The 12,944-nt window shown below is 50.4% G+C and overlaps 1 protein-coding gene across 3 annotated transcripts in view; it reads right to left on the bottom strand.

Annotated features, from left to right (window-relative positions):
• The window catches only part of NKTR (natural killer cell triggering receptor), a 1,715,190-nt gene that overhangs the window by 733,032 nt on the left and 969,214 nt on the right, over positions 1-12,944 (bottom strand). For all 3 annotated transcript variants that reach the window (XM_069647908.1, XM_069647909.1, XM_069647910.1), the window contains one exon: positions 7,840-8,410. In XM_069647908.1, coding sequence (XP_069504009.1) covers positions 7,840-8,410 — 571 coding nt within the window. The remainder of the gene's footprint in view (positions 1-7,839; positions 8,411-12,944) is intronic.

The following is a 12,944-nucleotide window of genomic DNA, read 5'->3' as shown; positions in this document are numbered from 1 at the left end:
AAGCAATACAACAACTCAACATTAAGCAACTCTTACCTCCTCACCAGGCTCACCTTAGGCGAACAGGTTGCGCAGCACTGCCTGGCCGACTCTGGACTCCTCCCTGGAATCCCAGTCGACGCAGTAGAATCTCGTGAAGGTGTGCGTCGACCTCCACATAGCAGCCCTGCAGATGTCGACCAGACAGGAACGCCGTAGAAGCAGTGATCGCTCTGGTCGAATGAGCCCTCGGACGGCCTGGCAACGGTCGGTTTGCCAACCGGTGACAGTGCATGATGCAGCTGGAGAGCCATCTGGAAATGGAAGTCTTCGAGAGAGCCTTCCCTTCATTCACAGGTCCAAAGTTCACAAACAGCTGTGATGTCTTCCGAAAACTCTTCGTGCGGTCCACGTAGAACTTCAGCGCTCTAGTTACATCCAGCGAGTGCAGAGTCCTCTCAGCCGGCGACGAAGGCGACGGGAAGAAAACTGGCAACACCAAGGGCTCGTTGAGGTGAAAGTCCTACGGCACCTTGGGCATGAAGGAGGGGTGCGTCCTCAGCACCACCCTCGTGTCGTGAAAAGTCAAGTATGGAGGCTTGCAAGACAGGGCCTGGATCTCTCCCACTCGTCGTGCAGAGGTGATGGCCACGAGGAATGCTGTCTTCCACGACAAACTTCAACGGCAATGAATGCATAGGCTCGAATGGGGCCCCCCATGAGCCTAGTCAGAACCACGTTGAGCTCCCACGCCGGGGCAAGGGCCTTCACCGGCGGGAATGATCGGAACAGTCCTTTCATAAATTCCTTCACCAGTCGACGAGACCACAAGGACGCCCGTCCTGTAGTTCTGGTGTAACATGAGAGGGCAGCCAGATGTACCTTGATGTAAGCGTGAGATAGGCCAGCCTTGGCCAAAGACAATACGTACGGCAATACTTGAGGGGCCGTAATCCGCAGAGGGTCAATCTTCTGTGCACGGCACCAGACAGAGAACCTCTTCCATTTGTGTCCGTAGCACAAGAGTTGAGGATGCCCTGGCCTTCGCAAGAACCTCTCTGCAGTCGGCCGGGATGTCTTATCCTCCAAACTCTAGTGCTGCAGGAGCCAGGCCTGCAAGTTCAGCGACTCTGGTTCGTGATGAAGAATGGCGCCTCCTTTTCTGGAGAGAAGATCCGCGTCCGTCGGCAGCTTGACTGGTGTGGACGCTGACAAGTCCAGAAGGTCCGGGAAGCAGATCTGCCTCGGCCACGCCGGTGCGACGAGTATCATCCTGCACCGGGACCTCTTGAGCTGGTTGACGAGCCGGAGTAGCAACGGCAAAGGCGGGAACGCATAAAGGAACAGGCCGTCCCAGGGGAACGAGAAAGCATCGGCCATGCTCCTCGGTTGGGGAAACCTGCTGGCGAACCTCCGGCACTTGGAGTTCGCCGCCGTCGCGAAGAGATCGATCTGGGGTTCGCCCCATCGTCGGAAGAGTCGGTCCACTTGATCCTGGCACAGTTCCCACTCATGGCACGAGCGCAGCTCTCTGCTGAGTGAGTCGGCGATGGTGTTTTTTTATCCCTGCCAGATGACAGGGTACCAGAAACATCCCTTGGGCGACGGCCCAATGCCACAGATCCTGGGCTTCCTTGGATAGGGCAGGGGATCTGGTTCCGCCCTGCTTCCGAATGTAAAACATCGTAGTGCTGTTGTCGGTGACGATCCTCACCACCTTGCCCTTGAGGGACGGAAGGAAAGACCCGAGGGCCCAGAACACTGCACGGAGCTCCAAGATGTTGATGTGGAGAGTCTTCTCCTCCGGGAGCCAAAGGCCTCTCGCGTGGAGACCCCCAGTGTGCGCTCCCCAACCTTCCAGGGAGGCATCCGTCGTCACCGTCACCTGGTGGGCCGGGGCTAGGAAACCTGTCCCCGCCGTCAGATGAGAGCGGACACCCCACCATCGTATCGCCTGACGGAACGCTTAGTCTAGCGGGATCCTGTCCTCGAAGCTGCCCGTTGTCTGGATCCAGTGGGCGTCGAGGAATTCTTGCAAGGGCCACATCTGAAGTCTGCAGTGGCGCACCAGATAAATGCAGGAGGACATTATTCCGAGGAGGGACTTGATTGACCTCACTCTGGCCACGTCCATGGCCAGCAGACGTTGCACCTTTCCCAGGATGGTCCTTATCCTTTCCTCCTACAGTGAGGCCCGCCGCGCCACTGTGTCGAGCTGTGCTCCCAGAAACAGGGCGACTTGCGACGGGACCAGGTGGGTTTTTGGAAAGTTAAAGGAGAACCCCAGGTCCGTGAGCAGCTGGACGGCCTTCGCAGTGTGTTCCACAGCGAGCTCCCTTGTCCTTGCCCGTATGAGCCAGTCATCCAGGTAGGGGTAGACGTGGATCCCCTGCAGGCGCAGCCGCACCGCCACCGGTGCTAGGCACTTGGTGAACACCCTGGGCGCCGATTTGAATCCGAACGGGAGGGCCTTGAACTGGTAGTGCCGCCCTTTGACCACGAACCTGAGGAACTTTCGGTGTCTCTTTAGAATAGGGATGTGGAAGTACGCATCCTCCAAGTCCAACGACGACAGGAAATCGCCCTCCTCCAGCTGTCCCAGCACGTGCTGGAGGGTGACCATCCGGAACTTCTGTGCCTTGATGCATTTGTTGAGTCGTCGCAGGTCCAGGATGGGACGCCATCCTCCTGTCTTCTTCTTTACGAGGAAGTATCGTGAGTAAACTCTGGAGCCCCGAAGCCTCTTTGGAACGAGCTTGATGGCACCTTTCCTGAGCATCGCCCTTACTTCCAACAGCAGTTGAGGGGCGTAATTTTCCTTCCTGGCCACGGGAGGAATGCGGGGGCACTTCTGGAACTCGAGGGCGTCCAGCACCCAACGGTCGGTGGAGATGGACTCCCACACGCCGACGAACTTCGTCAGCCGGCCTTCCACCGGGGTGCTTCGGCGGGGGCCCGACCCGACGGTCGTTCAATCTTGCTTGGAGGCCGCTTTGCCTCCTTGACGACGGCGGGATCCACCTGACTTGCCGCGTCCCCTGTAGGCCTCCTGCGACGAAGATCTTGCCGCTTGACGGTACGTAGAGGAGCTGCTGCCGGCTCCCTTGGAGGCACCCTGTCTGCCTTCGGAGCTCCGAAAGGACGGCCGTCGCTGTTGGAGCACACCCAGTGCACGGGCCGTCTCCGTGTCCGTCTTGATCGCCTGAAGGGACTCATCAACCGCCTTGCCAAAGAGGTTGTTCCCATCGAAGGGCATGTCCAAAACCTTGGTCTGTACGTCCTGGTGGAAATCAGTCGCCTTGAGCCATCCTCGTCGTCGTCTCAGGCAAACGCTGTTGCCCAACTCACGGAAACCGGTGTCGGCGATGTCCGTAGCCACCGTAATGGCGTGGTCCGAGGCAATCTCACCTTCCGGTAAGATTTCCAGGGCCTCAGCCCTCTTGGCGTCCGGAAGGAAGTCCAACAGAGGGGCGATCTTGAACCACAAATCCCTGTCGTAGCGGGCTACGATGGCCAGGCGTTGGCCGCCTTGATGGTCGTCGCTGCAGATGAGATGACCAGTCGTCCCATCGCATCCAGCTTCCTACCCTCGCCGTCCGGCGGGGAGGTTGAAGTCGAGGCCGATGCCCCCCCTGCTTTCTTCTTGGCCGCCGCCGAAACAACCGAATCCGGGGTAGGTTGCGACCTAAGGCACAAGGGGGCAGCGTCGGGGACCCGGTACTTCTTCTCATACCGGTCCCTCTTCGCAGGAGCCGTGGCAGGGTTCTTGAGGAGGGCGAGCCCCTCATCCCAGATGTCATCAAGAAGCGGTACGGCGAGGACCGTCTTCCTTTTAGCCACGCGCCGTTGGTAAAGGAACCCTTCCTTCTTCTTTTCTTCGGGGCAGAGCTGGAAGAGCTCGGATGCCCTGGAAATCATAGCATGGAAGGATCCAATCTTGTCGGGCGGGGACGCCCGGGCAGGGGGTAACGGGGGACATGTCCCGTCGTCGCCTCCGTCATCATCCGTACCCGTCGTAGTCGTGTCCATGCCTGTATCATCCCCGTGGGTAGTGGACCGGGGGGAAGGCAGAGAAGGCCGCAGAGGCGGGAGAGGAGGCCTAGAATGCGTCCTCCTCCTCTTAAGTGGTGGGCTCTCCGAAGGTCCTGGCTCCGGTTCCCCCGTCGGGTCTGGCTCAGGTACCTCCGTCGGGGGAAGGGGCATCCTAGTCCTCATCTCCGAGCATAAGGACTGGATGGCTGACAAAATGGCCGGAAACGATGGGAGCAAGGGCTCTTGAGGAGCCTCGTCTGCGACACCGTCGCCCTCGTCGTCGCCCTTGTCGGGATCCCTCCCGATGGGCTGGGCCTCCTCCACGACTTGGATGAGCTCCTCTTCAGAGGTTGTGTCCGTATCCACAATGGCCAACAGCCCCTCCCCCACCCTTTCCAACGAGGACTTCGTGGGGGTCTTCTCGATGGGCCTGAAAGACGACTCCCTCTGCGGTGGCAGGGAGACTCTGGTACCCGAGGGCGCCTCCACTGGTGTAGCCTCCACAGGCTGAGCCAGGGCCGCGGCGACCTCCTCAATCGAGGTCTTAGCAGGGTGAATTAAGGCCAACGTCACCTTCTGTACGCCTGGGGCCTTCACCTTGGGGGAGGGTCCGAGCCTCGCACCCCCTCTGCCGGAATCTTCGAGATCGACCGGGGCCTCTCCAGAAGCTTTGCTGGGTTCTCGGACTTCCTCTTACCCGAGCCAGAGCATTGGCTCGTGGTTGATGGCGCCGGGGAGGATGCGCCCTGCAAAGCAGCCAAGGAGCCCGACTGTTCGGCGCTCCCAGTGCCCGCGGACTCGCAGTGCTTAGCCTTTTATTGGGCCCCCGTCACCGGAGCACCCTCACAGGACTTAGAAGACCGCTCAGACTTCTTTTACTTCTTCTCGCCTGGCGGGCTCTTACCTTCCAGCCAGTTGGCGAGACGGAGGTTGTGATCCTTCATGGTCCGCTCCGACATGTTCCCACAAAATGCGCAATCCTTTTCCTTGTGCGTCTTGTCCTCATGGAGACAGTAGAGGCATAACGAATGCTCGTCCTCCTTGAAAACGTTCTGAAGCTGGCATCCTGGGCAGGTCCTGAACAGCTTCCCGGGTGTCGAGCTCCCTTTCTCCTGGGTCATGTCCGGGGTAGGCCTCGGAACTTCTGGAATCCTCCAAAAGCGTAACTCGACGAAATCTTCACCCTTGGGGGGCGTAGAAACTCCGAAATGGATCCCCGTTGATCGGATGTAGAAACGGTGGAGCTTGAGGCTCTATTTAAGCGAAAAAATTAGAAAATCTCCTGAAAAAAGTGTGAAAACGCAGCAAAAGCTCGAGAGCTACAGCACGAGGACTCCCAACACTTGAACGTGCGGTAGAAATCTGAGGATGGCTGCCAGGGGCGGGGCTTAGGGAGAGGGCAGTCATTGGCTGGGGGCAGTATGACCCAGAGACCAGTGATTGGTTACTACTGAGAAAGACAGATCAGAAACGAAACTGATACTGATTTTTTTCTATACCGAGGATTCCCGGCCTGACGATGGGGAATATTCATGAGCATGTGAATCCATGCCAGACCCATGCTGGAGAAGTATGTTTACATTACAAACATTAAACACAGACATTAGGCCCTACTATGTTTAGATATGGAGTATGATGCTCTCAGTCAATAAGACATTAGAAAACTGATAGTGCTCAAATACATGCAAGAAAATAGTTCCCCGACCAAAGAAATGTGACCACAGCAGATATACATTATTGTAAAATGGACTCCACAGTTGCCTCACAAATAAATTAAGACCAAGTCTGATGGGAGTTTAAAAGTATTTAGCAAACCCAGGGAAATTGCTGTGTGTAGAAATTCAAGGTTGACTAAGAGCAGTTGAAAAACAGGTGCTGGCAATTCAGTATTTAATAGCAGAATTCTTTCCTTTCAGTTGTGTGGTTCATGAAACAAAAGTGGCTTATAGTCAGGAAAGATAAGATGGGGACAGTTAGCTAGTAGAAACTAGACAGTCTGTGCCCTGAAATCGTGTGCTAAAGAAATCTGGAACAAATGTGTCATCCTCAGAAACTTGTTTTGTTCCATTTTTAAAGCTGCTTGACATCCAGGAAATGGCAAGTCATCCTGATCAGGAAGTGTGTTTAGTCCAATGGGACATCAATGATGGTTTAATACATTTGTATTGTTCCTTTTACCAACGGGTCAAATATGTATGGTCCACATTAGCATAAATAGTTGCACAATCAATTTCCAATGTATAAAACCTATGATGTATGCTTGTTAAGTGTGAGAAGTTCCTTCTTTGACTGTGAAGAGGAGTGAATAAATGAATTTAATCCTAGAGCCGGCTCATGTCCGACTCTCTGCCTCACACAAGTTGGTTTGTTTCAAGGATGGCTGGCTGCAAGAGAATTATGGCTAAGAATTAATCTTTTAACCGCATCAGTGAGCATCCACACGACCAGCCCCATTTGTTACTGCAGAACTAACAAGAGGACCCTGTTCAGGATGCAAGCTACACCCATCCGTAGAATCTTTTTTGAGAACATGTACTGGAGGAACTTGTCCAAAAGAACTCGAATTCAGAGCCTTGCGTCAAGCAACAGATTTCTTCATTTTAGTGAAAGCAGAGACCAAATTACACTTTAAAACCATGATATTTCAGAGAACCATTTTGTGTATTGTCGACCTCCTAACACGTGTTAAATCGTTATACCAAAGTATTCCTATTTGGCTGATGGGACCCAGGTACCCCACTAGAGCAGCAATTTCTGCTGTACCTGCAAAACACTGCCCATCACTTGTGAGTCACCATCTACAAACATTTTGATAGTGTGCACAGTTGGCGTGAGTATTTGTTTGGCTTTGCATTTTACAATTATAGACCTTTAATTTGCGTCGGCCATATAAAGAAAGGCCCGGCTGAAAGAGCATGGAAGCTAAAGGGCTGCTATATATGTAAACATTATAAGATCAGTGGTTAGTTTCTGCGATCTGATTACTACTGCTCTAACTTTCTAACTCAATGGCTGAGGCACAAAGTCTGCCATTCACACATCCTGCCAAGAAAGCCTTTAAAATGCTTTTGATATCTGTAACCAGCGAGCATGCCATGATCAATAATGTGAAATGACATCTTCAAGCTCCAATCACCCATTGTCAAATAATATCCAACAGAATGCTGCAACTCCCGCAATACGTTCATTGCAGGGCAAAAAGTGGGGCTGTACAGCTCTGACATAGAATACACACACAGTATATGAGACGACATGGAGGCCATGTACTACTTGATAACCTTAGTTTGCAACAAGATGAGAAAATTCTCAAATACCAAGACCCAGAACAGGGCATCAATTATTTAAACATTCGAGCTATACGTTTTAAATATTTGCTTGAATGCTGTATGCATCCGTCAGGCTCAAAAATATCTGGGGGGGGGCCCACAAGGAAAAGGGTGGACCAGGAATAATGAGGGAAGAGGACTAGGAACCAGGACCCACGAGGGAAGAGGACTAGGAACCAGGACCCACGAAGGAAGAGGACTAGGAACCAGGACCCACGAGGGAAGAGGACTAGGAACCAGGACCCACGAGGGAAGAGGACTAGGAACCAGGACCCACGAGGGAAGAGGACTAGGAACCAGGACCCACGAGGGAAGAGGACTAGGAACCAGGACCCACGAGGGAAGAGGACTAGGGCCAATGAGGCGAGAAAACTATGGGGGAAGAGGATCGCAAAGGTGACTCACTAGGACAAAGGAGCATGACAAAGGTGATTGACTATTTTCAATAACTTGAAGAAAGAATGGTGTGCATAGAGGCCCCCTACAGTAATCTGTGACTTACCTTCTTTGGTTTGTGGTTTGTTTGGTCTTTAGCTCCTCTTTCCTCTTTTCTTCTTTCCATGGCACTTCTTTCCTCCTCTTCTCTTCCTTCCTCCTCTTTTGTACAGGTTTAGATTTAATTTTTCTTTTACGTTTCCTTTTTCTGGTCCTTTCCACTTCATGTTCACTTTCAGAGAAAGAGGTGTCAGAAGATGATACAGATTTGGAAGATGAAACTATAGCCTCAGAGTCAGATGTGATGTTTGCAGTTTTCTCTTTAACGAGAGCAGTTTCAGCACCATGTGTAACCTTTGATATTTTCTCTGAAACCGAGGCTTCAATGACAGGAGCAGCCTTAGTAATTTTCTTTGAACACGAAGCATCAGATACAGGGGATATTTTTGTGATTTTCTTTGAACAAGAAGTTTCAGCCACAGGAGGTATTTTTGTAAGTATCTTTGAAACCGCGGTTTCAAAGATGGATGGAACATTTGTAATTTTCTCTATAATAGAAACATCCAACACAGGTGAAATGTTGCCAATGTTCTTAGAAACAGAAGCTTCAAGGACAGACTGAGCAGTTGCAATTCTCTCTAAAGGTAGAAAGGATTAAAAAATGAAACACTAAAGCATTGTTGCAAGTTAATTAAGTTACAATTATTATCTTTGAATTACCAAACATGAAGTAATGATTTTAAAAAGTCAACAAAAACATGTGTTCACAAAAACAAGTGCCCAGCAAATAAATTACAACTTGCCCACACGCCGCATTACCACTTTAAAAAACTGTGAACAAACATTAGCAAACAAAGAGGCTTTACTCTTTTATGCTGTTTGAAAGTCATCTCAAAATCAGACAATGCTCAAATAACATTAGCACAGGTTTCTTAAAAACATCCATTTCCTTAACAATTTTGAAGTGATCTGTTTGGCCAAACCAAGACATAGGAGATTGTGTTCACACTGTTGTTGTTGTTGAAACAAGCAAACCAAGAACAACAATGCCTGTCTCTTTAATGTTTGCTCCACAATACCACCTAAGAAGTTATACTATAATTATTAATGACAACTTAAATGATTAAATGCCCAGGATGCGACTGTCCATTTGCTGGGCTACTAGTTAAGGACATGTGTGGCCTTTCGTGGCTCACTTTCAAAAAGGCCACATCACTGCAAAAAAGAAAAGTATCGGACTTCAAGTGGTTAAAACCCACCAATTTGATTTCTCAGCAAGAAATGAAGAAAAGTAATAGTCACTCGCAGTAGTGACCATTCTGGTCTGTGTCTACTGTCCACTTTCCTATTTACTTATGGGCTATATACACACCTTTGGGAGGTGACCGGGGTGTGTTCAGAAATGTATTTTCAAATATATAAGCAGAGCCGGATAGCTCATGCCCAGACATGTCTGCCCCCAACTCCCCTTAAGGCATTGGTCTGCTTCGCTTGCCAGATCCCACACCAATTTAGGCTATTAACTGGCGCTGGCTATCCTCTTGGTAAAAACAGCAGGTCATATGGAGCGAAAGGTATTTTGGGCTAGGAGTATGTAGCATGTAACTTGTTCCTACTATTAGGCCACTTTGTGCGCTTTAGAAATGTAAATAAATAAATATTATACACCTGTTTATTTCACCCATGTCTATGGGAGGTCATGCAAGTACTAGCTACTTGGCGAGGAATAGGCGAACAAAAAACCCAAAAATATTTTCAAAACAAAAATGAGCATCTGCTCTGGAATTGGAATCAAAGGAATTCTTCCAGCAGGCATAAGTGGTGGCAAACATTGCTGCCTTGCAAATAGTTTATACATATGGAATTGCAACCTGAGAGAGGGTGTAAAGGTAACTCTAGGATAATGTCGAAGTGACACTGCTTGCAGAAAAACTAGCTTCCATAATATCCACTCAAGGTCTTCGGATGCCATGGTTGTAAAGGTTTTATTAGCTAACACAGCCAGAATAAGAACAAACAAACACAGGGTGAGGATGCTTGATTAGCAGAAATGATGGCTATAGCGGTCAAAATACCATGACCAAAGGAAACGAAGGAGAAGGAGCCAATGTCAGAGTTTCTATAGGCTCTTCTAACTGCTAGGCAGGATCGTCTGATCTTTTGAACTACAACTCTCAGTACAAGCAAGAATAATGAATATTAAGGAGTCATGAGAGTTGAAGCCCAAAATATCTGGAGAGCCGCAACTGCAGACCCCTGGCCTTGGGTGAAGGCTAGCGCCTGACAAGAAAGGAATGCCAAACCTCTCTAAGGTCGGTTACGTGGCCAGAGTGACTAGGATCAACTCTCGGGTAGGGATAAGCAGGTTGTCACAGAGGTACAATTACTCCACACACAACTCTAAAAAATAAACTGATATGCAGAAAAATATATCCTAGTAACACATAAAACTAGTTCAAATAAGTACTTTGCATATTAATACACAGTAGTAAAAAGATACCAGCATATTATGAAAACGGTAATGCCTGTACAAGGTTCTCCTAACCCTAATTTCTATATGTGGGATCTCTACCAGAGCACCAAACATAAAATAACAGGGGCTGGGAGAACCAGGGTACCAAAACAATCTAACAATCAGGTAAGTACCCTATTGGCATGCACAAATAAGTGCTGTGCCACAAAGACATATCCTAAACCTAGTATATGTGAAAGACCCCAGAGCTGATGGTCAGCACCCAAAGCATTACAACATTATAGGGTATTAGATTAAAAGGGAAACAATTCCACCAACAGGAAAAATAAGTGGACATCCCCGAATGCCCATTAACGTAACTCCACATTCATTTGAAAGGTCTAAACTAGTACTTATACTAGTATTCATGTACAGGCACTCAAAGGTGTACAGCCATAGACAAAATGAAACCGTTGTAAACCATAGCCAGAGGCTTTCAAGAATCCATACAACATTTTAGCAACAGTTACTTTCAAGCATTTCAGGGGAAAATAAGTTACTCACTAACGTACTCCTAGTCCATAGTCCCCTTTCCTCCATACTGAATGGGCGTCTCTCACTAGGGACGGGAGACGGAACCTTTTTCACAGGACAAATCATCTTTCCCTTTCAATTTAGATGTGCGTGGGGCTATGACTCCGCCCACCGGCACCACTCAGTCCCCCTTGATGTGTCGACAATATTAACAGTGCCTAATGACACAAGTTCTATTAGGGGGGAGGACAGGGGACTAGGAGTATGTTTGTGACTACGGTGAGTAACTTATAATTACTCATACGTCCCGTCCCCTTTCCTCCATATTGTATGGGCGATAACTGAATGTAGCCCCTGGGTGGAGAGTAACACCTCTTAAGAAAACAAGTTCTCCAACACTGCCTGAACAAATGCTGCGTCCGACCCAGCGCTGGCATCCAAGCAGTAGTGCTTGCAGAAGGCTGAGATTGTAGCCCACGTAGCCACCCTCCTGATAACCTGCCACGGAACTTCTTTGGAAAGCTACCAAACTGGCATTGGCTCTGATGGAGTGGGCATGCACGTTTGCTAGCAATGGCTTGTGCTGCCCCTCATACGTCTCCTTGATGGCCATAACCATCCACCTTGCTTTGGAAGCATTGGAGGCCCGACAGCCTGGTTTTGACCCCCCCAAAGTTGACGAAGAGGGGGCCTGATTTGCAGAAGCTCTTGGATCCGTCAAAGTAGAATTTTAGGGCACGTCTAACATCTAGACAGTGCAGTACCCTACCCTATGAGCATCATCCTTAGGGTCGGCGAAGAAAGCTGGTAACACTATCTCCTCACTGAAGTGAAAAGAGGAGACAACCTTAGGTAAGAATGTGGGGTGTGTTCTGAGCACCACCTTGTCTTTATGAAATGTAGTATATGGCACGGAAGCCATGAGCGCCTGTATCTCACTATTTCGGCGTGCCGAGGTAAGGCCCACTTGTAGCGCTGTCTTGAGGGTAACCAGCCTGATGTCCACGGACCCCATAGGCTTGAAAGGTTTATGCGCCAGGGCGCCCAGGACCACATTGGGGTCCTGTGTGGTTTCTTGCTAGGAGGATATAATCTAGTCAGGTCCGCCAGGTGCCTCAACCACCGGATTAGAGGAGAATATCTCTGAGTTCTTATACGCTTCAATGACCGCCAAATATGCACAGTATGTTTATTTGCACACCTGAGTGTGCGAGGTGTGCATAGAAGGATAGCACGTCGTCCAGCCTGCAAGTCAAGGGATTAATTGCCTTTGATTCTTCCTAGTGACAGAACCTGGACCACTTGCTTTTGTACTAGCTCTAGGTAGCGTAGCACCTAGCCCCCTGTATAATGGCCAGGTTAGCCTGTGACAGGTGCAGATGCTTCAGGGAGACCTGTTCAGAAACCACTCTGCGAGGGCTAACTTCTGTGGGGATGGGTGGATGACCGTGCCCCCCTGCTGAGAGTGTATATTTGCTGGGCCCTGCAGGAGGTGTACCGAGGCCTGGTCCGACAGGCCGAGAAGTTCCAAGAACCAGGGTCTTGCTGGCCACCACAGAGCTATCAGGATGATCCGAAGGTCCCGCGACGCCCTGATCCTGCCGATGACCCAGTGCACCAGGGGAGTGGGGGAAAAGCGTACATGTTCATGTTGTTCCAAGGGATCTGGATTGCGTCGCCAAGTGAACCTCTGCCTTGCCCCAGCCAGAAGACGAACTGGGGGCACCTCCTGTTGGTACTGGTGGCAAAGAGGTCCACCTGCGGAACACCCCAACTGCTGAAGATCCCAAGCAGGATCTGCTTGTTCAACTGCAATTCGCAGTTGTCCGCACCCAGCCTGCTGAGCCTGTCCACCTCTAGGTTGGACTCCCCCGGGAGGTGGACTGCCGACAGGTGCATGTTGTTCTCCAGAGCCCATTCCCAAATGTCGACGGCCAGTCTGCATAGGGGAGGGGCCCGGGTGCCACCCTGCTTGTTGGTGTACTATATGTGTTTGGAGCCATCTGTTTGAAGGAGAATCACCTTGCCGGTGATCATGGGTAGGAAGGCTTTGAGGGCAAGCCAGATCGCCATCATCTCGAGCCAGATGGTGTGCGCCAGCTGCTCCTGATGGGGGACCATACTCCATGGACACTGGTTGTCCAGGGTAGCACCCCATCCCTCTAGGGATGAGTCTGTGGTAAAGG

The sequence above is a fragment of the Ambystoma mexicanum genome, chromosome 2q (genome assembly GCF_040938575.1).
Source record: "Ambystoma mexicanum isolate Mex_15411 chromosome 2q, UKY_AmexF1_1, whole genome shotgun sequence".
NCBI classification, from domain to species: domain Eukaryota; kingdom Metazoa; phylum Chordata; class Amphibia; order Caudata; family Ambystomatidae; genus Ambystoma; species Ambystoma mexicanum.
The sequence above is the reverse complement of the archived record's forward strand: the minus strand, read 5'-3'. Positions and strand labels throughout refer to the sequence as shown.